Below are 24,410 nucleotides of genomic sequence, written 5' to 3'. Positions count from 1 at the left end.
TATCAAGTGCAACAAGAGAACTTCTCTCCAGGCCTTTACCTTTCCTGAAGCCGAACAGGTCGTCATGTAAGTGATTTTCAATTTTCTTTTCCATTCTTCTGTATATTATTCTGTCAGCAGCTTGAACGTGAGAGCTGTTAAGTTGACTGTGAGATAGTTTCACTCTTATATGCCCTTACTATCTTTAGAATTGTGTGGATGATATTTTTCCGTAACCAAATTGAACAGTCATTTGGTTGCCACTTCACCCAATAATTTTAGAAATTCTCATGGAATGTTGCCTGTCCCTTTGCCTTATTTGATGACAAGTCTTCCAACTTTTTTAAATTCTGACTCTAATACTGGATCCCCTTTGTCACCCCTATCGACTCCAATTTCCTCTTCTGACACGTCTTCAGACAATTCCTCCCTCTTCTAGAGGCCTTCAATGCACTCTTTCCACCTTTCTACTCTCTCTTCTACATTTAACAGTGGAATTGACCTTGCAATCTTAATGTTACCACCCTTGCTTTTAATTTCACCAACGGTTGTATTGACTTTCCTCCAAGGATTTTTCGATAACTTCACATGTTTCCTGCAGCCATTTCACCTTGGTTGCCCTGCATATGCTATTTATTTCATTCCTAAGGGATTTTTGTTCCTGTCTTCTCCAGAACATTTTTGTACTTCCTTCTTTTGTCAATCAATTGAACTGTTTCAACTATTACCCAAGGTTTCTTTGCAGTTACCTTCCTTGTATCTATGTTTGTCTGTCCCTCATCTGGTATTGCCCTTTTAATGAGATGTCCACTCCTCTTCAACTGAGCTGCCTACTCAGGTGTTCCTTATTGCAGAATCCACATCCTTAGTGAACTTAAAATGTGTCTCATCATTCTTCAGTACTTCTGTAGCCTGCTTCCTTCCACATTGATTCTTTTGGATGATTCTCTTAAATTTTGGTCTACTTTTCACCTTTGCTGAGTTCTGATGTAGGTCTGTATCTATACCTGGGTATACTATCCAATACCGTATCTGATTTTGGAACCTCTGTCTGACCGTGATGTAATTCAACTGGAGCCTTAACATGGCTCCCGGTCTTTTCCAAGAATACCTCCTCATCTGACAATTCTTCAACAGAATATTCATTATTACTGTCTGAAATTTATTGCAGAACTCAGTTACTCTTTTTCCTCTTTAATTCCTACTTCCAAGTCCATATTCTCTTATAACACTTTCTTCTATTCCATCCCCTACAACCTCATTCAAAGCCCCCTAGACTATTAGATTTTTGTCTCTCTTTAGATACTGAATTATGTGTTCAATATTCTCATATACTTTGGCTCTGAGCACTATGGGACTCAACTGCTGTGGTCATAAGTCCCCTAGAACTTAGAACTACTGAAACCTAACTAACCTAAGGACATCACACACATCCATGCCCGAGGCAAGATTCGAACCTGCGACCGTAGCGGTCGTGCGGTTCCAGACTGTAGCGCCTTTAACCGCTCGGCCACTCCGGCCGGCTCATATACTTTCTCCACCTCTCCATATGCTGATTGTGACCTTGCCATATATATCTGAACTGTCATTGCCAACACTGTTTTTCTGTCAAATATGATGAGAACAATCTTATCACTGAATATTACACAGTAGTTCATACTCTGCCCTACCTCCATATACATAATGAATCATACCCCTACTATACTTTTTTTTTCTGCTGCTATTGACATTACCCTATATTCATCTGACCAAAAATCCTTATCTCCTTTCCACTTTACTTCATTGAGCCCCACTACATCTAGCTTGAGCTTTTCCATTGCCATTTCCTGATTTTCTATGTTTCCTACTACATTCAGACTTCTGACATCCCATGTTCTGATGCATAGAATGTTATCCTGTTGTTGGCTGCTCTCATGGTCACCTCCCTCCTTTCAGTCCCATACCAAAGGTATGAGTGGGAGACTAATCTGGAATCTTTTTCCACTGGAGAGATGATTATGACACATTTCTTTTTTTTCAATTATAGGCCACACGTCTTGTGAATACACATTGTGTCTTTAATGCAGTGGTTTCCATTGTCTTCTGCATCCTCATTCTGTTGATCATTACTGATTGTTCCACATTTTAGGGGAAGTTTTCCAACCTGGGGGCAAGAGAGCGTCCTGCACCTCTGTCTGCTCCTCTGCCCTCTTTGACAAGGCTGTTGGCAGAACAAGGGTGACTTCTTGTGCTGGAAGTCTTCATTCACCATTGTTGATGATTTTTATTCAAAATTTAAACAGTGGCGGGGTTTGAACAGAGGGCTGAGGACATTTTCATTAGACACTACCTCTAGACCACAAGAGGTAGCAACCTGATATATCATGAGCTAATAGAGAATGTTGAAGAAGAAGTGTACCAGTCTACAGGTGCAGTCATCAATCAACAGCTCAGCATCTTACCAACTCACATACAACCAACTCCTCCACCACATAATGGCCCACAGAAGAACAGACTTTTATAGGATAGAGGAAACACACCACTCTGTTTTCACTGTGAATGCCCTGGGCATATTATGTACTACTGCAGAGAAAGAAGATGAGTATTCAATGACCATATCAATCCTATTCATGCAACTCAAATGCAGGTGATAATAGTCCACTTGTTGGCCACAGCTCATTGCCATATCCAGTATGACATCACTCCCCAAAATGCTGTAGCAGTTCCCCACCACCACACAGAGGCACCAGCTGCTTGCCTAGCCACTGAATTCAGGAGAACTAAGCAAGGTGACCACCTTTGGAGGTGAGGATGCCATGGCTGAAAATCTCCCATGAACAACAGTTACCAAAATGACAGGAAATCTCATTGATCTTATCACTAATGGCCTGATCTTATCACTAATGGCCAACCAGCCCAGGTACAAATTGACTCAGAAGTGACAAATGTCTGTGGTCACCAGCTGAAGAATACTTTGTTCTGTTATATTAAAGTGATTGTGTGTACGTCACAAGCGGGGAATACGTCCAGCCAACAGGAACGTGTATTGCAAGAATAACTATCAGTAGCAGAACACAGTTTTTTTGAATTTGTCAATTTGATGGAATGTAGCCAAGACATTGTTCCCAGATGGGATGACTTGCAGTCATCACAAGCAAACATTAATTGTGGAAGATCAGAGCTCCAGATTGCTGAAAGTGATTTCTACAGCACCCATAACAAGGACTGGTTTGGATGGGCCTTTAATACTGAAGACACAATCACTACACTATCATCAATGAGACAAGTTCCAATTGCCAACTGATGCAAATTAAACTGTGCAGCTAATGTTAGTTGGAACAAGCTATTCAGGCTCACGAAAGAAATGCATGTGAGCAATATTAATAAGCATTGTGGGTGATTAAGGAGAACATTGGATCACTAATTGTCGTGAGCAGCCCCAACTAATCTGTGAATATTAGACAGCTAAACCAGTCCAGGAAGTGACTTAGTGTCATCAACACAGAATCAGGTTCCACTACCACTATTTATAAGGCAGGGGATGAACCTAACTGCCAATAGCTTCTGGCCTGGATGAGGTACAACATCTGTGAGTAATACCTACTCTGTGTCAATTTTTGGATGCTTTCAAATCCTGAGTGAAGAGAAGACAGATAAAGCAGCCAATGATAAAAACACGGTATAAACATTGGCACCATCCATCAATTATTCAGCACTCGTATAGTCACCAGTCGAATGACAGATAATTGCAGAGGAAGTTGAGAAGGTACTGCTAAATGACATCATTGAATCTTGAGAGAGACCTTGGTCCTCTTCAGTGGTTCTTGTGAAGAAGGACACCACATGGCATTTCTGTGCTGACTAGTGATGACTGAACAAAATCATGAAGAAAGATCTCTAATCTGCATGCATTAATGACATCCTGGAATGCTTGAAAGGAGCAAAAGTACTTCTCAATTATGGATATACAGACAGGGTGCTGTCAAATTTAGGTTGACTAGCTGACTGGGGAAAGATTGCCTTCTGAAGTACTGCTGTCCTCCATGAGTTTAAAGATATGCCATTTGGATTATATAGCACTCCAGCCATCTTTGAATGTGGGATGGACAATCTGCTTTGACACTTTAATCTGACTCACAACCATATTGTAGTGTGTTCGGACTGAAGGTCTCCTGAATCTGAAAAGTGCCTCTTCAAATCCCAAGAAATAAAAATCTGGGGGCATGTAATGATGGCAATGCAGTTCATCCCAAATCAAGGGAAAATAGGAACAATTGCATTCTTGATGTGAGAAGTTTTTTGGAATGTGCTCAAACTATTGGTGATTCACAAAAGACTTCTGTGTCAAGGTACATACCTTGCAACATCTACTGCAGGGAGACACCAAATGTTTTTCCTGGAATGAGGCACAAGGAAGATCTTCCCTTGCCCTCAAGGAGATGCTAACATCTTCACCAGTTCTAGCATTATGTGATGAGAATGCTGAGAGAAAATTTCACATAGATGCTAGAGGATTTAGGATAGCAGGAGTTCTAGAACAAATCCAGGACTATGCTGAAAAGATCATAGTTTATGCTTTTGGAGTACTCTCAAATTCCAAGAAGAACTACTCTACAACCAAGAAAGTGTGCCTTGCAGTTGTTAGGGAACTCAAAAAGTTATGGCTGTATTTATTTGTCAACCCATTCATTGTTGTGATGGATCATGATTTTCTATGCTAGCTGATTAGCCTGAAGGGTATGTTGTATCAACTGATGAGACAGGCACTGAGGCTTCAGCAGTATGATGTCACAGTGGTCTACAAAAATGGATGAAAACACAAATACACTGACAGCCTTTCAAGGAATCCTTTGGCAGAACACAGCAGCACGAATGAAATCTGAAATTACTTCATTAAATGACACGGCTGTTGGACACAGGGAAGATCTAGCATTGCTTAAAACTGTAGAAGCCATGGAACCAGCCAAAGGAGGATTCCAGTTAATAAATGGGGCATTGTATATGACGATCTATGATCCAGTGGGGTGGAAATGGTTGCTTGTTATCCCAGCTGACCTGCAGCCAGCAATCCTGATGTATTTCCACAACACTCCAATATCTGGTCACTTGGGATCAGTGAAAACTGGACTGAATCAGAACAGGTATCAGTGGCCACATCTCTACTGATCTATTAGACACTAGGTCAGCCACTGTAATGAATGCCACTGACAGAATAATGTATTATTGAAACTACCTCTGGGACGTCATAAACCCCCCCCAATGCAACAATGCTATTCGACTGAAATGGTGTTGACCTCTTGGCGAGGTTCCCAAAGTCCACAAATGGGAATTGATGGATAATAGTCTGCACCGACTACCTCAACTACTATGTGCCTCACATTCATGTTGCGACATCTCCCACAGGATGACAACTGCCTAAAATGTTGGCAGATATGCTCTTGATGTACACTGGTCTCAAACAGAAAGATTGGGATACTATACTGCCTGTTGTGACATTCGCATACAACACAGCAAAGCAAGAGACTGCAGGCTTCACGCTGTTCTTTCTGCTCTATGATTCTGAGGCCAAAGTGATATGGAATACACTGTAGATGCAGGATGGAAGAAGCAAGGTAGCTCTTTCACTACAGTCCCTGGATGCCTGGGAGGAAGGCCGAGAGCACTATATGCTATGCACCGGCCAGTGAGATACAGGCTGGGAGACTTGGTTTGAATTTTTGTACCTGTACATAAAGTGGGACTATCAGAAAGTTGCCAAAGCACTACTTTGGGCCACATCATATCCTTCATCGCTTGTTTGACATCACATATGAAGTTGAGAATTATGACCCATCATCAAGAAGGCAAAAAGCACAGACACATCACCCATGTCCTCTGTATGAAACGCTATTACATTTCATAGGTGCAGATTGCTGATGGGAGGTTCCAGGAAACTGAAGACTCATTTGATGTTGTTAAGCTTCGATGGGAGGGGTTAACTTTGGTGCTCATCACAGTGAAGATGATGTAATGACACAACCAGAACGTAAGGATCAGCCTGCATGACCATACAGAAGACCATTCACAATATCTAGATCCTGGGTGCTGCAGCTGGCTCCAATGAGGACTTTGGAGATCAATTCTGTTCTGGCTGTTTTAATTATGTTCTTGTACCGTGACAAGTTCCATTAAAACTGATCAACCCAGTGCCACTGGGTAAACAGTTTATTACAGATGTGTTCTTGCACTGCCCTGGATGACTAAAATAGTGACGTTCCTGTGGAACCTCACAGAAAAAAATATGAGATAGCATTTTGAGCAGCGAAATGAAGGAAAGCAGACATCAGATGACTCAAATGAGTTCTACTCTGAAGGCGACTACCACTAATTGAATGTTTTTCGTATGTACACAAATTAGTAGCAGCTGTCTCATTTTCTATCTCTTTTTTGTGTCAGAAATCAATGCATCTCAATTTAAATCTATTATAAACTGCTTGTCTTTTGTCCATACCAAATGGTTTAATTAATTGTGATGAAGCATATAACTATGTAAGAACACAACTTGAGGGGAAAAAAGCGTCATAATACACAACTTCTTAGTACTATGAGAAACCCCATTCCCTTTTTATTGAAGTGTCTGCCTTGGAATACACAGTGTGTTCACTGAAAGATAAGTAGGAAAAGAAACAAGGCAAAACCACAGATTCATGATAATATTGATACAAAGAAGATTGTCAGTCACAGTCTCTTGTTAAGAAAGGATGAACCTTGTACAAAACTTCTCTTCTACAGTAGATTTCATGTTCATGATTATCAATTTTTCTGTTTGTGGTGGATGTGGTACTTTATTTGCAGCGTTTGTTGAAATTATGCACTTTTCAAAGCAATTGGAAATTTCTACTGGTTGTGGAACAGTCTGTCCTCACAAGACGTATCTAAAGTAATCACAAGTCTATGAAACCTCCAACTCAATGAGTAAATTTACAGTTAATCAAATTTATCTTACACTGCTATTACTTATCTAATGTTTCTGGAATACATGCTTATTACTCAATATTTTCAGGTGCATTTGTTCTACTTGCAACTAGATGGTCTTGAAGTTGGATGGAGGCAAGGAGTAGAAAGAAGCAGGCTGGAATTGGATATTCCGCACTTGGACTTCATGTAAGATACAAAAATAATTGCTAAATATTAGTAGAAATGAAACCACATTATTTTTTTCTTCAGTTTCTGTGTTAGTAAGTTCAAGAAATATAAATGAGAAGGTATTTTATGCTCTTGTAGCTGGTCCCCTCCAGTTCAGAGAACTGAAGTTCAGTACCAAACTTTGTGTTACAGTTGGATGAATGCAGTAACTGACATTATTGATCTGGAAAGGAGACACTCCAGTACTCTTGAACCTTCGTTGGGGCTCTTCACTGCTGCAAATTTCTCATCCATTCTTGTGAAACATTTGCATGATACTCAAGAAATTTTCATGGCTCACAATACTGGAGGAATGTAAGAACTTATGAGTTATTTTTATGGATTATTTTGTCATATATTTCCAATAAAATAGTCTTATTAAGAGCTATTTTACAGCATAGGAAACAATCTTCAATTATGATTTGTATTTACTACAGAGTGGATTATATGCATTTGCATGTTGCATATGTATTTGCATATTTGGCTCCTTTACACTGGTTATTGCAAATTTGAATTAAAAACTAGTGATGCTGCATATTTTTGCTTTATGTTTATAGTATTTTAAAAATTTAACTTAATCTTGGTTTGATATCTCACAGAGTAACCGTGATCTGCAACTGTGTGCGATCGCTAACTGAGAAACTGCTGGCTAGTCAGCTGATTACTGAACAGGACCAGGCAGGCAGAGCCAATGCACCTGCTGCCTGCAGCCCCACTTAATTCCCTCCTCTGTCGTACCATAAACATCACTAACAATTAAATTACACGAGTTGTTAGTCACACATCCACTGTTTCAATTTAGCTTTCTTTCTATTTGTACGAAGTTTAATGTTTTTATGTGTAGTGTGTAATGTGTTGTGCACCATGCTGCCTGGAAAAAGAAATGTTCGTTTCGTGGATAGCTGACTATCCGGGAACATTTACACATGGCAGAAATGGTTTATATTGTGGAGTTTGTGGGAAAAATGCGTCATGCAAAAAGGTTGCAAATAGACTAGCATGTCAAGACAAGTCTTTATATTCAAGGAATGCAAAAGAAAGACCCATATAAAAAAAAAAATTGACAGCAGCAAGTAGCATCGCTTTGACATGGAACTAAGTGAGGCATTCATTGCAAGTAATATTCCTGTTGACAGACTTGCAAACCATATCCTCAAAGGTTCCCTTTGCAAATACTGCTTAAATCAAAATATATCTGATGAATCAGCATTGCAAAAAATTACAAACCAACAACTTATCCGCATGTTCAGGAAAAAATTCGCAATGAACTCAAGGACAACATTATTTGGATTTCAGTTGACAAAACTGCCAACACTTGGGGCTGTTACGTTGCAAATTTAATTATTGGTGCATTAAAACAAGAGCCTTTGTCTTCCTATTTAGTGGCATGCAAAGAATTTGAAAAGAAAAATCATTCTACGATTGCCAGATTCATAAATGAGGGTATTAGAAAAATATTTCCAGAATTTTCTGCAGATGAAAGGATGTTTGTGTTTCTCTCAGATGCTGATGCCTATATAATCAAAGCAAAAAAAGCCCTTCAAGTATTTTATCCCAATTTGATTCATGTGATATGCTTTCATTGCAGAGTATACTGCCTTGCTGAAAAAGCACAGTCAATATTTGGGAATATAATAAGTTGATTTCATCCGCAAAGAAAGCAATTTTTAAAATTCCTGCTCGCATCAAGTCCTACAAAGAAAAACTATGAAATGTGCCTTTACCTCTTGAACCAGTGGTAACTTGGTGGGGAATTTGTGTCAAAGCCGGGTTGTTTTCCAGTGAAAATTTCGAGGCCATCAGAGGCGTAGTGAATGACTCCAATAGTGCAGAAGATTTGTAGTTTGTCAGTGCAAGGAAGTATTAAATGATTCCAGTATTTAAACAAAAAAAATATTGTGATTAGTACTCATTATTCCCATGTACTTGTCAGTATTAAAAAGCTTGAATGTCAAGGTTCGGCACTGAATGAACCTATTCAGATAATGAATAAAACTAGTTTAGTGAACTTCTCATTGCCAGAGGTATTCCCAATAAAACGTAAAGAAAAGTTTGAAAACATTTTGAACAATAAATCCGGCTTTGGACCTGAAATGTCAGTGGATGCCCCAGGATAAGGAAACAACTAAACAGGCATGGTAAAGATGCAAGCAATTTACCACAAGTCCAACAGTCCTTTATTACACAGATACCAAAAACACTAATAAAAATAAATGATTCAGGCAGTTACTCCAAAATTTCTTCAGTTAAACCAATTGATGATTAATTATTTAATTTAAATGAATAAAATGCACTAACTTAGGAAGGACTAACAAGCATGTAGTACAATCAAATATAATCCAAAAATGTGCTTGGTGCTGGGCAAACAGTGACAGCAACAATGCTAAAGATAACAATTCCAACATTTGGCTGGCCAAAGAGGGCACCTGACATTACTGAATATAACTCACAAGAAATGTAATAACATAAAATTACACAGCTCTGGTATCTGACAAGCTGAGGCCTGTTAAGTACTGATATTTTATGCAACAATCACAGAAACAACTGCCAACACAAATATCCAATATATGATCAATCAGAGAAATCCTTTGTGCATAATCAAGGCACTACATGGAAAAATAATAAAATACCATTTAACAAATTGAGTATTACACCAATATTAAAAACCATTATGTTGAAACCAAATTTCAGACAGGGAAAACATGGAAGGGGCAGGTACATCTGGCCAGGTCTGAGTAAGGTGGTTTAGAATAATGGGCACTTGTAGTTAAATTAATACCTGATAGCTACAAGATAGAATTCAACTTATGAGGGATGCCACATCAAGCCAGGAGGCCGCAATGTCTCAGAGGCTATGGTGAGATGGGAAATGTACACAGCTGATGTGGACAGGCTTTGCCTGATGAACCGTGGGTTACAAATAACACCCCTGGGCAGCATCTCCAAACAGTACGAACAGCTCAGAAAGCCAAGAGCAAAAAGCTGACATATAATTCATACATGATAATCATAGAACATATGAAAATGCTCAAACTAAGACAAGAAATTCAACGTGAGCATGGTCCCATGCCCAACCAAAACTTTTGTATTACAACAAGAATATTACAATAAGAATTACTAAGAAAATTAACTGGTTAATCTTACAATAAAATATCACAACAAGATAATGTAATAACCAAGAAATCACAGGTTACTCAAACCCATTAACTTAAGTGACTTAAAAGGTAACAGGCAAATCCTGAGGGCTAACACCCAAACAACTACAATAGTAATTATATTTAGAAGAATAATATTAATTTTTTTGAAAGGGCCAAAATCTCACCAAAGTTATGGAACTTAATTATGCAAATGATCCAAGGTTCACTGGGCTGCTAGTGTTTGCTTACCAAGGTCATAGGTAACATTGTAGTCATTACATCAATCACGGAAGCAACAGCTTCCAGTACAAATAAGACTCAGCTTCAACAACAATGATCAGTAGTACACGTGGAGGCCTAGAACATATGACACAATTAATTTCAGATCCAAATGACAAGATAAGCAGACATTGGCCAAGTTTCGATCAAAATAAATTTTAAAGTAAATCAAATATGGCCCTCAGATAATCTCAAACAGAGGCACCAAAAGGTAAATTTAACACTTGAGAATCATAGGCAATCCAGCATAGTGGGAGCAATTTCAGCATGGGAGCACATGTGTGAGCAGCACTCCAATAGCCACGTCAGAAACCATGTCTCCTTAATCCATGTAAACTGTCTGTGTCGGCATTAGGCCCAAGCATACAGCTCTTTTCAATCTATCCCAGGCATGTTCGATAGAGTTCATGTCTGGAGAACATGCTGGCCACTCAAGTCAAGTGATGACATTATCCTGAAGGAAGTTATTCACAAGATGTGTATGATGGGGCCCTGAATTGTTGTCCATGAAGACGTATGCCTCACCAATATGCTGTCAACATGGTTGATCTCTTGGTCGGAACATGGCATTCATGTACTGTACAGCTGATACGGTGCCTTCCATGACCACCAGCAGTGTACGTTGGCCACACATAATACCACCCCAAAACATCAGGGAACCTCCACCATGCTGCACTTACTGGATAGTGTGTCTAAGGTGTTCAGCCTGACCGGGTTGCCTCCAAACACGTCTCCAACAATTGTCTGGTTGGAGGCAAATGCAACACTCATTGGTGAAGAGAACTTGATGCCAATACTTAATGACCCATTCAGCATGTTATTGGGCCCATCTGTATCAAGCTGCATGGTGTCGTGGTTGCAAAGATGGACACTGCCATGGACGTTGGGAGTGAAGTTGCGCATCATGCAGCCTATTGTGCACAGTTTGAGTCGTAACACGTCCTGTGGCTGCATGAAAAGCATTATTCAACATAGTGGCATTGCTGTCAGGGTTCCTCTGAGCTATAATCTGTAGGTAGCGGTCATCTACCGCAGTAGTAGCCCTTCGGTGGCCTGAGCGAGGCATGTCATCGACAGTTCCTGTCTCTCTGTATCTCCTCCATGTCCGAACAACATCGCTTTGGTTCACACTTCCCTTGTTGAGAGCCCATCCTGGCACAAAGTAAGAATGTGAATGTGATCGAACTGTGGTCTTGTCCATCTAAGTATGGCTGAACTACAGACAACATGAGCCGTGTACCTCCTTGCTGGTGGAATGACTGGAACCGATTGGCTGTCGGACCCCCTCCGTCTAATAGGCGCTGCTCATGCATGGTTGTTTACATGTTTGGGCAGGTTGAGTGACATCTCTGAACAGTCAAAGGGACTGTGTCTGTGATAAAATATCCACAGTCAACGTCTATCTTCAGGAGTTCTGGGAACCGGGGTGATGCAAAGCTTTTTTTGATGGATGTATTTGCCTGTATACATCTCTGCAGCTGTCATTCAGCCCTGTCATCTATGTCCTACTCTACAGTTTGTGCACTACAGTTGCCTCAGTGCCAGTTTTGGATTGTGCCATTTTGCCCCGCATGGTACAATTCAGTCACAGCAGCATGTGAAAACTTTAAAAACTTAGCTGGTTTGGAAATACTAACGCCCTTAGCCTGAAAGTCAATGTTCATCCCCTTTTGGATGTCAGATAAACTGCTCTATTTCCGCATTATGGCAGCTGCACTGTTTTGAGCACCCTCCAACATGCTTTACATGCAATCCACTGCTAGTGCTATAACTTGCTGTCTGTTAGTAGTTATTGCACATTGATGTTGAACATAACCAGTGGTCACATTAATGTGAATACGCCATGTAATTTCACTGAAGTTTGTTTTAACTTTTCTATATGCTGAATCATTCCTTCCAACTACCATTTCTTTTTCAATTTCTTCGTATTTCTCCTGCAGTCATTTCTCTTTGGCTCCTGTGCAATTCATATTTATTCCAGTCCCTTAGTGCTGTTTGTGCTCATGACAACCAATTTGAACTTAGTAAATTAGTAAAATAAACTGTAATTAAGCTGTGATAGGTTTAGAATTATGTCTACTTCATGTGTAAGCATTTGATAACAGGTTAAGGAAACAGAATATTTATTTTTGCTTCTCTCTTGTATACTGTTTGCTTTCTCTTTTGATTATTTATTCTTTTTGATACACTTTTGAGCATATAACCTCTTTATTTCAATTTGGTGTCTTTGGTTTTTATATTTTATACAAAACATTTCATTACTGTCACAATATTTTCTCCTGTTTTTCCCATTTCTTGCAGACCTATTCCATTTTACATTAATAATGTTTTTGTCAGTATTTATACAATGGCTCACACAATGATTTACAACAGTGTCTCTATATACTTTGTTCCAACTCCACAGTTCTGTCTTGAATAGAGTCTCAGCTGCATAAGGTTACAATATAACAATTTTTTGTTGTGAACTGTCACAGAACCTCAACCCAATACCACATTTGCATATAGCTTCAAAATTATAGACACCTTGCATTGTAAAGAGTTGACAGTTTTGTCTGTTGATGTGTTTTAGGTACCAATCAATGCTACGACTTCTTAAGCGATATGAATTAAATTATCATGAGGCACCCGATGAAGTATCTGATGTAGTACCTGGCCAAGTGATAGAATTTTCATCTTATCCTGGCTCAATCCATTCTCAGGATGACTTTTATGTAATCTCTGGTATGTCACCTCAGGGGAAGAATCATCAGCTGAAAATAGCAAGCATTCCAATCAACAACTATAACAGAGCTTTGTGGAGAAAATCTAAACCACAACAGCAGGTAAAGTAGTAAAAATATTTTTCTTCAGTATTCATGTACTTTCATATAAGCAATGTTGTTGTTCCAGAAAGTGAATGATATTTTATTTTTAATTTCTGTTTTTGAAGGAGTAGATGCTGATTAAAAAATAATGATATGACAAATCAGTGTAATCAGATGTCATGCCAAAGTTTTAATTTTTAGATTCTTACATTTTGTTCTTGAGCTTCCAGAAAAGAAACACATGGCTCAGAAAAAGGATATGAACTCTAAAAAAACCTCCTTACAGCACACAGTTTTAACATGTTGAGAAGTTGTAACTTGTCAAGAAGTTTTAATCTGTTGAGAAGTTTTAACCCATCAAGAAGTTTTAATGTAACAAGTAGTTTTAACCTGTCGAGAAGTTTTAACACATCGAGGAATTTTATCATGTAGTTTTAACCTCACAGGAAGTTTTAAAATGGTACACAGTTTGCAAAAGAACAGAAGATTCATTCTGGAAACTCACTCCAGTCTTCTTATTCAATTATTAGTTGTTTCACGGTCATGATATAAGGAGGGGAAAATAAGCTGCACATGTGAACTGAAGTTTGTGTTAGGGAGGGCTTTGGACTAGGGTAGTCTATGGTGCTGTGTTAGCTATATTGCTGTGGTGGTGTAACAGCTAGCACATCTGCCTAGTTAGTAAGGAGACCTGGGTTCAAGTCCCGACTGCGGCGCAAAAGTAATTCATTTCATCAACCTCTATTATTATTTTCAAATAACTTATAGGAATGCAGCTGGGTGACATCGTTGACAATTGCTGATATTTTGACAGGAGCACTGACGTTTTCAGGGTAAAACAGCAGCAATTAAGTGTTGTGCATGGGAATTTAAAACATCGCTTTTCAAAGCAATTTCAGAAAGATAACATAAACTGAAACTGAAGAAACTGCAAAAAGGTGGAAATTTAAGGAGATGGGACCTGGATAAACTGAAAGAACCAGAGGTTGTACAGAGTTTCAGGGAGAGCATAAGGGAACAATTGACAGGAGTGGGGGAAAGAAATACAATAGAAGGAGAATGGGTAGGTTTGAGGAATGAAATAGTGAAGGCAGCAGAGGATCAAGTAGGTAAAAAGATGAGGGCTAGTAGAAATCCTTGGGTAACAGAAGAGATACCGAATTTAATTGATGAAAGGAGAAAATACAAAAATTCAGTAAGTGAACCAGGCAAAAAGGAATACAAATGTCTCAAAAATGAGATCGACAGGAAGTGCAAAATGGCTAAGCAGGGATGGCTAGAGGACAAATGTAAGGATGTAGAGGCTTATCTCATGAGGGGTAAGATAGATACTGCCTACAGGAAAATTAAAGAGACCTTTGGAGAAAAGAGAACCACTTTCATGAATATCAAGAGCTCAGATGGAAACCCAGTTCTAAGCAAAGAAGGGAAAGCAGAAAGGTGGAAGGAGTATATAGAGGGTCTATACAGGGGTGATGTTCTTGAGGACAATATTATGGAAATGGAAGAGGATGTAGATGAAGATTAAATGGGAGATATGATACTGCATGCAGAGTTTGACAGAGCACTGAAAGACCTAAGTCAAAACAAGGCCCTGGGAGTAGACAACATTCCATTAGAACTACTGATAGCCTTGGGAGAGCCAGTCCTGACTAAACTCTACCATCTGGTGAGCAAGATGTATGAGACAGGCGAAATTTCCTCAGACTTCAAGAAGAATATAATAATTCCAATCCTAAAGAAAACAGGTGTTGACAGATGTGAAAATTACCAAACTATCAATTTAATAAGTCACAGCTGCAAAATACTAATGCGAATTCTTTACAGATGAGTGGAAAAACTGGTAGAAGCTGACCTCAGGGAAGATCAGTTTGGATTCCGTAGAAATGTTGGAACACGTGAGGCAATACTGACCCTACGACTTATCTTAGAAGAAAGATTAAGGAAAGGGTTTCTAGCATTTGTAGACTTAGAGAAAACTTTTGCAATGTTGACTGGAATACTCTCTTTCAAATTCTGAAGGTGGCAGGGGTAAAATACAGGGAGGGAAAGGCTATTTACAACTTGTACAGAAACCAGATGGCACTTATAGGAGTCGAGGGACATGAAATGGAAGCAGTGGTTGGGAAGGCAGTGAGACAGGGTTGTAGCCTCTCCCCGATGCTATTCAATCTGTATATTGAGCGAGCAGTAAAGGAAACAAAAGAAAAGTTCGGCATAGGTATTAAAATCCATGGAGAAGAAATAAAAACTTTGAGGTTCACCGATGACATTGTAATTCTGTCAGAGACAGCAAAGGACTTGGAAGAGCAGCTGAACGGAATCGACAGTGTCTTGAAAGGAGGGTATAAGATGAACATCAACAAAAGCAAAATGAGGATAATGGAATGTAGTTGAATTAAATCGGGTGATGCTGAGGGAATTAGATTAGGAAATGAGACACTTAAAGTAGTAAAGGAGTTTTACTATTTGGGGAGCAAAATAACTGATTATGGTCGAAGCAGAGAGGATATAAAATGTAGTCTGGCAATGGCAAGGAAAGTGTTTCTGAAGAAGAGAAATTTGTTAACATTGAGTATTGATTTAAGTGTCAGGAAGTCGTTTCTGAAAGTATTTGTATGGAGTGTAGCCATGTATTGAAGTGAAACATGGACAATAAATAGTTTAGACAAGAAGAGAATAGAAGCTTTCGAAATGTGGTGCTACAGAAGAATGCTGAAGATTAGATGGGTAGATCACATAACTAATGAGGAGGTATTGAATAGAATTGGGGAGAAGAGGAGTTTGTGGCACAACTTAACTAGAAGAAGGGATCAGTTGGTAGGACATGTTCTGAGGCATCAAGGTATCACCAATTTGGTACTGGAGGGCAGCATGGAGGGTAAAACTCGTAGAGGGAGACCAAGAGATGAATACACTAAGCAGATTCAGAAGGATGTAGGCTGCAGTAGGTACTGGGAGATGAAGAAGCTTGCACAGGATAGAGTAGCATGGAGAGCTGCAACAAACCAGTGTCAGGACTGAACACAACAACAACAACAACAACAACAACAACACAAACTCTCTCTTCGTCTGCCCCCCCTCTGTGTCTCATCCGCCCCCCCCCCCCCGCTCGCTCTCTCTCTCTCTCTCTCTCTCTCCCTCTCCCCCCCCTCTCTCTTCCTCTCTCTTTCTTCCCCCCCCCCCCCCCTCTCTCTCCCCTCTCTCTGTAAACACTAGTGTCACCAAGCAACCAAAGATGATCAACAACAGAAGTTATCCATTTTGGGGTAATTCATCATTAAGAGAAAAAGTGTTCATTGCACAAAAGTATGTAAACAGAATAACAGCTGGAGCCCACTCAAGGTCATCTTGTAGACTTTTATTTAAGGAACTAGGGATATTCACTGTGCGCTCACAATACATATATTCACTTATGAAATTTGTTATCAATAACCCATCTCAATTCAAAAATAATAGCAAAGTGTATAGCTACAACAGTAGAAGACATGATGACCTTCACTATTCAGGGTTAAACCCGACTTTGTCACAGAAAGGGGTGAAATATGTTCCCACAAAAATCTTTGGTCGGTCAGTTAAGCATTAAATGTCTGATAGACAGCTAATCAGCACTTAAAAACAAACTAAAGTAATTTCTGAATGACAACTCCTCCCACTAAATAGATGAATTTTTAGATACGACAGAGTAACTGTAAAAAAAAGGAAAAGATTTTAATCATGCCATGTAAAGGAATCTTATGTTAAACTGACACCTCCATATCATTTTAAAATGTTGTAGTCTTGATCTGTGAAACAAGTATTAATGTTATATAATGTTCATTTCTGTGTAGAAGGCTTAGAGAAATTGGTCCACCACAGCTGTATACAGTAGTTGATAGGCATAATTATCCATGTGCACAGCCTCTGTCACAACATCCCAAACTGCTATGTCTGATGTCACCACTCGGTTAACCTTATGGCACCAGACTGTGCTGGTGCTGCGTATCACTTATTTCATAAAAAATCAAAATAACAGGCAGGTATTAGTACCTTGCTCTAAGCATTCAACTTAAAACTAAAAATATAAAATACATAACCTGCATTACTTTACATCAGAAATCTTTTTCCTGTCGTTACTGCTGCACTGGTATATGATGGACAGATATTCCTTTTGTATGACAGAAATTATTGTAATTCAAGTATTGAAATGAAAAGTGGCTTCTGTATATTTTGTTCCAGTGAGCAATGCTATAAGTAAGGCACAGTGAAGGTTTGCAACATATAATGTGTTGTAGCAAATGTTTGTATGATTCTTTATGATGTTTCTAGATTGTGACCCTGTTTCAGGTTCTGTCTGGTCCAAGAGTCATGACTGCAAACAGGTTGGCACAACATGCTCGCCAGTGGGTCCACCATTTGGCAGATTCTAACAGTGGTACAAGCAATAGGCAATGGGTTGTGCTAGACACAGGGAAAGTTGGGAAGCCACCCCGTGAATCCAACAGGGTGCCGAGGAGGCGTCGTGGCAGTCAAAAGAGCCGCCACCAGAAGCACCACCTGCATGGTCTACTGTGTGTTGTGGAGCAGCTGCCTGGTCTCACCCGGGCTTCAGATGTCTCTCACCAACTGATTGCTGAAGGGTTTTGGGCCTCACTGAGAGGTGTACCTTACCACCAGGTAAGGTGTCTATTATACGCTCCTATCTTGGAGTGTTCTTTTTTTTTGGGGGTGTGGGGTGGGGGGGTGGGAGTTGGGGCAGTGTTTATGTTATTTGCCACTACTTCCTCTCCAGCATCCTTTGCCAACTTCTTCATCTGACTATAGCATTTAAATCAAAATTCCTCAGTTATTTGCAGGATTTATTCCAGACTCGGTCTTCCTTTACAATTTTTCCTCTGTATCATGGAAGTAATTCCCTGTTATCTTAATCCAAGTCCAACTGCCATGCACCTTTTTCTAGTTAGTGTTTCTCTATGCGGTGTTCCTCACCAACTCTTGTAGACAACATCCTTATTTATTATATTGTCAGTATTTTCTGTAACATCGCATCTCAGGTGTTTACACTGTTCTACTGTTGACATACATTCTTAGGAATTTCTTTCTCAAATTATCGTGTCCCACGTTCAATCCCAGCCATTGCTTAAATTATTGAACACATTTCAGCAATGGTAGCTGATGACTTTCATTATAAGGAGTCACCATCAGTCTGCTAATGGCCTCGTCAAAAGAGAGTGAGGAGTGTATTGAGATTCAGTGTACAGCTATGCCTTTCAGGTAGGAAACTGCCTCTAAAGTGGAAGAATAAGCAATGATCAATGGCCTGAAGTTGCAGTAGGCAATGCATTAAAGATACTTGTTGTGTTCCAACAGGAAATATGGCTTGTAATTGAAAAAGTATCATCATGATCTTTTCTTTTGGTGAAAGATATCAGATTAGTCCTCCTTTCTGGTCTCTAGGAGGGGACTGACAAGGGGAGGCAACTATGAGGAAGAGACTGAAGTTACTGTATATGGATTTTAAAAAATAAAGGACTCGATCAACTGGAGATTTGATTAAACGGCATACACTTTTGATGCATGTAGTATTAACAGAGTCAAAAGAGATTTTATTTCCCTGTCTTTCTCTTACGAATTAACCAGCAGCCCCTACAAAATGCTGTCTTATGTGAAGAACATGGAAAGGTTTATAAAGAAAGCCTTTACACTTCTTTGCCATCATACACCACCGAGCAGGCTGACGCATTGGTTAACACATTGGACTCACATTCAGGAGGGCAAAGGTTCAATCCAGCATCCGGCCACCATGATTTAGGTTTTGCGCGATTTCCTTAAATCGGTTCAGGCAAATGCCGGGATGGTTCCTTTGACAGGGCACAGCCGCTTTCCTTCCTCATCCTTAATCCGATTAGACTGATGACAGTGCTGTTCAATCCCTTCCCCCAAATCAATCCAATCCATCATACACCACCTCTGTTTAGTGGTCCAAGGCTTCTCTGAACAGCTTCCTGTGTGTAACATGTTGTAATCTCCTCTCTAACTTTCTCCTGGAAGGTACTGCTTTTTGATAGTGACAGTTTCTTTTTCAGTTTTGGTATCCATGCACAACTGAGTTTTATTTCTCCTCTCTCTCTCTCTTGCAAAAAAACAATTTTTAAAACTGTCATAATCTCATCATTAGTCGATTCTAGCAAAACTGAAGCACAATAAATGCTCTGCATTTTTCAGAAATCAAGCTACAAAATTAACTTCTTGATATTAAAACATTGTCTTTTATAATGAATAAAAATGAGAGAAGGCAACCACTTACCTACAGCTCATTGATTTCACACAGGGACAGACACAAGTGCACAAATGGTGTACCTAACCTTAAAGCTACTGCTCTTTCACTATGGTAGTTTCACACACACACACCCACCCACCCACCCACCCACACACACACACACACACACACACACACACACACACACACACACACACAAACCCATGACACCCAAACACACACACACATCTAGCTCAAATATTAGTTAAGTGTTGGTGTCACTTTCAATCTAAACCTTACCCGATAAGTTCAGATGACAATCAAGCAGCCTCACGACTGGTTTTAGAGCATCCAGTAACCATATGTTGCAATCTCACAAAGACTCATATTATGCAAATCAAAAAAGGAAAATTGACATGCTAGGACTAAAAGTACACATTATTAGTCATACCCTAAACGAAACATAATGTGGAAAGTGAACTGGGGTCTAGACAGACAAAAAACTAAAATGGAATCGTAGTGTACTCAAAAACTTATCAAGAAACTCAGTTAAGCATGTTTTGCTCTTGGAAGTATCTCTCATTGTCTTCAGAAGGAAGTTGACTTTTTTACCATATTTTCACTTTTTGTTTTCTTATGGAATTATCTTGAAGGGCATGCGAATAAAATAAAGCATGTATCCAGCAGAAAGAATGAAATGCAATGGAGATAACTGCACATTTAGCATAGACCTGTCAATGTAGTAATCCTTTTTTGTAATATGTTCTTCCTTTTTCAGGACATCTGTGATGCAAGTCATTGTGCCGACATGAAACAGACACTAGAACAGTCATCACTAGCAAGGTCTTTCAAAGAAGATCAGAAGAGAGCAACAGATGTAGCAACAATAATGTATCTGATGAGAAATTATTATTACAATGACACCTTATTATCTGAAGATGAACAGTCAATGATAGCACCAAGAGGTGACATACAACTCGATCCCAAGCTGCCACTTGGAGTGATTGATACAAAGGTTTCCATCTGGGCGCCAAATACATCTGTTCAAGTTTATGCAATTGCTGGTCCACCATTCAGTATGAATGCAAATATAAGTGCAGAAAGTAATGATGAAAGCAATGATGTGCCTCAAGATGATGTTGATAATCACAAATATCCTGTCTTTCCTTATAAATGGTCTTCTAGTTCTTTTGTGAATTTATCTCACCTGGGGCAACCAGATGTTTGGAATTTCAACATTTTTGTCTCAGAATGGTCCTGGCGCCAACATGGAAATTATACAGTTGCCCCTGAGAAGCCAGATTAAAGAGTGTCTTTCTAATATCTTTTTTTGTCTTTTTGTGATTATTCTAAAAATCTGTCTTCCATTATTACTGAATAAAACTGAATTTTTTACAATTCTGAAGAAAGTCTTTTATTTTGGTTTCCATAACAAACATTTAGTTGTTTATATAGTAACACATACAAATAAGTACATGTAGTGAGAATGATATTTTCGCTCTGCAGTGTGGTGTGTGGTGATATGAAACTTTGACAGTTTAAAATTGTATGCTGGACCAAGACTCAAACTTGGGACCTTTGCCTTTTGCGGGCAAGTTTTCTACCATCTGAGCTACCCAAGCACAACCCACAACCCATCCTCACAACTTCAATTCTGCCAGTATCTTGTCTCCTACTTCCAAACTTCACAGAAGCTCTCTTGCAGACCTTGCAGAACTAGCACTCCTGACAGGTCTGCAGGAGAGCTTTCGTGAAGTTTGGACAGATTGCAAATTAACTGTCACTCCAAAACACTACAAAGGTGGAGCTTGCCCATTATTTTCGTAATAACCATTACTGGTGTAGCCCATTGTCTGGATGATATGGGTTGCATGACACCCCCAATATTGTCAGCCTGTCTAATAGTTCTTTTACGTGATGACAAAGTGTCAGGTGCTCAGGCTGGACGTGAAAAAGACGTACATTGGGTTTGAGGGTCATATGTGGCACGTAATCCGTGGCCTTGCCTGGCCCAGACAAAAAAAAGGATGGAAAATTTCTTACACAGGCCATCCAGTTCTTCATAGGGCTCAGATCTGACATTAAATGTACTGAATGGGTGACCATGAACCCGAACGCTGTAAAATCCAAACAGATTTTCCATAAAGGCTCTGTCCACCACAAGAAATGTCAATGAGCACAGCACTGCCTTGTACTCACTCTGCTGTAAATTGCCTAAGGATAAGAATTTGTTGCTAGTTATAATTGACAAAATGGTGCAAAGTAACAGACAATGAAGGGGAACCGAGGCACAGGTAAGTGCTAGAGTTCATAAGTGATGCCACTGCACCTGTATCCACTTGCAATCAAAGGGTAATACCATTGATATACGCATCAATGAACAGTTTGTTAGAAACAGTTACGAGATTGTCACAACTGCCATCGTGCATGCCTACCGTTGTCTAAATTAACAGCTGCCATGTGAGCCCAGGAATCTAACTGATGGCCTGTAGCCCAGGTAACTTCAGATGGTTGAGCAATTGTAAGTACTTCTCCTAAGAAGAGGTCTTCAAATTGCAGTGGCCATTGGCATGCCTTTTTGTTGGGGGCTGACCTAACGACAGCTTCACAAACCATTGTGTCTGCATAAGATTCCTTAGATTGAGCGGTAATGAAGTGACATTTGTGACTTAAACCTTGCTATGCTGCAGCCCACATCTGTTAATATTGATGAGGTTATTTCCTGCTCTGATAAAATTCAACCCTCCTAAAAATCACGTTTGCAATAATATGAAGTCAGTAAATGACACATTTAATTGAATGACAGAGACACAGGATCCTGAAGGGGGCTAATTTGCCTAGCAAGTGAGGAGATATCTATGACGGAAAGAGAGTTCTAAGAGAGACAGCATTTGCTATCTTGAAGTCCAGGAAGTGTTGCTATAGGCATTTCTCATATGATTTTCAGTCTCCAGCAGCTTTGTTATAGGTGGGGAAAGGTGGCATACAGGCCATCAAATTTTGAAGCCTCTTTAACAGGCTGCTGCATTTTCAACTAATTTTTGCTTTCCAGCTGCTGCCACAATTGTCTGCGTACAATAACCTCCAAGGAAGCACCTATTGACACTGCAACTTCATTGAAAAACATGTGAATAATGAACCATATTCATTGCCACTTGTTTGGCAACATGTACAAATAAGTAATCATAGAATGACCAAATCACTTTAATGAGAATGCTGAGTCCTATACAAAGTCCATATACTTATGAGAATGCTGAGTCCCATACAAAGTCCATATACTTAGCTGTGGGTGACTCCAAACAAATTTGCTGAGAGTGGAGTCAAGTAAGCATATGAATGAACTATAACAGAATGAGGGAGAGAGAGCCCTCTGCTCTGGGCTAATCTGATTCATGAGATGGCTCTCTCCAGTGCCTGCACATGCAGATCTCAAAGTGATACCACTGTCACTGGTTGATTGTGCCATCAGCTGGCAGCTGGACCCATGTCAGCAGGTGCAAGTCAATTGTATCATAACAAGGTGAATTGCTGTGTCTCATCTTGATTTGGTAACATGGGGTTACCACAGTTTATTAATGTTAATCAGTCTGTAGCCCTTCCAGTATTGAACATCACGATATCTTAAATATCTTGGTGGCAACTGTGGACTACATTCTCTCTTTCTCTTGTACATAATGGTGCCCCACAGGGTAAGACTGGCGTGGCAGATCTGGACCTGGAGTGGCAGATCTGCAGCCTGCCCTGGACAGCACGAATGGAGCTGGTTTCAATGCTGGCGAAGGATGACACTAGATGTGGCAACCAGTGGCAGCTCAAGAGTATACATTTTGTTTGTTCACAAGTTTTTAGATTCAGATAAATATGAGAGTGTGAAATTAATGCCATCTGCTGTATGAGAGTTATGCTTATCAGCATATTTATACACCTGTTCAATAATAATTATTGTTATAATAACAACAATAATATGCAAAACTTGTCTGAAAAAATAAAGAACTGTTTTTATGGAATTTTGTCATTTAGTACAACATTCAGTATAGTTTCAGGCAAAAGAGATATAATATTTAAGTTTTTGTTATTCAACTTTCCAAAGCTTTGTGTAAGTTGGAGTTTTGTGCTTTTAGTTTTTTTTGGAGAAATGTACAATATCCCTAAAACATGTATTAGTTAACGAGTTAACTTCTGGGATGAAAATGAGGCATTTGTACAGTGCACCCAAGCAACAACTTATGCTTATTGTACACTTCTTTGTTAAATGTTCGCTTGAAGTCACACTTATTTGATTTTGTCACTTTCTCAGACAACGGATCTGGTCTGGGAGGCTCTATTTCCTTTGTAGCTAACTTTTGCCGTCAGCACTTAAAACAGATTCAGCAGAATGCATGTTTGCACTGCTCACAAAAGTCGATTCCTGCACAGTAAACAACTAATTCCAAACACAATCTGCCATTCATGGAAATGATTAAATTCAAGTAGTACTGTCTACCAACATGGTCACTTGACTGAAATGCAGATGAGATGTTGAGAACCGTAATGGCCAAAGGCACACTGTCTTCAAACTCATATTGAAGTGGATATCCCAGAAACCAGTGAGACAGCTTTTTGTGAATGTTCATATGAATAATATGGGCCTGCTGCACAAATAAACATGACTCACCACAAGATCAACAGGTATCAGATGCATGAGTAATTCCTACAGCCTCACAATCAACAATGATGTGCTTTATGTTTCTTACTGCCTCAAATTGATTACTGTATGATAAAATCCAAAGCTTATCATATTTTATCTCATTAAGAATCCTACAAAATAGGTTTTTCTATCAGTACAACTTT

The 24,410-nt window shown here is 39.5% G+C and overlaps 1 protein-coding gene across 2 annotated transcripts in view; it reads left to right on the top strand.

The window, feature by feature from the left end:
• The window catches only part of LOC124795282 (putative phospholipase B-like lamina ancestor), a 149,003-nt gene extending 128,014 nt beyond the window's left edge, over positions 1 to 20,989 (top strand). For both annotated transcript variants that reach the window (XM_047259231.1, XM_047259241.1), the window contains 5 exons: positions 7,001 to 7,101; positions 7,276 to 7,437; positions 13,108 to 13,360; positions 17,669 to 17,998; positions 20,359 to 20,989. In XM_047259231.1, the coding sequence (XP_047115187.1) occupies positions 7,001 to 7,101; positions 7,276 to 7,437; positions 13,108 to 13,360; positions 17,669 to 17,998; positions 20,359 to 20,886 (1,374 nt within the window). In that variant the 3' untranslated portion in view covers positions 20,887 to 20,989. The remainder of the gene's footprint in view (positions 1 to 7,000; positions 7,102 to 7,275; positions 7,438 to 13,107; positions 13,361 to 17,668; positions 17,999 to 20,358) is intronic.
• Positions 20,990 to 24,410: the final 3,421 nt, after the last annotated feature.

This window comes from Schistocerca piceifrons, chromosome 1, assembly GCF_021461385.2.
Source record: "Schistocerca piceifrons isolate TAMUIC-IGC-003096 chromosome 1, iqSchPice1.1, whole genome shotgun sequence".
Classification (NCBI taxonomy): domain Eukaryota; kingdom Metazoa; phylum Arthropoda; class Insecta; order Orthoptera; family Acrididae; genus Schistocerca; species Schistocerca piceifrons.
The sequence above is the reverse complement of the archived record's forward strand: the minus strand, read 5'-3'. Positions and strand labels throughout refer to the sequence as shown.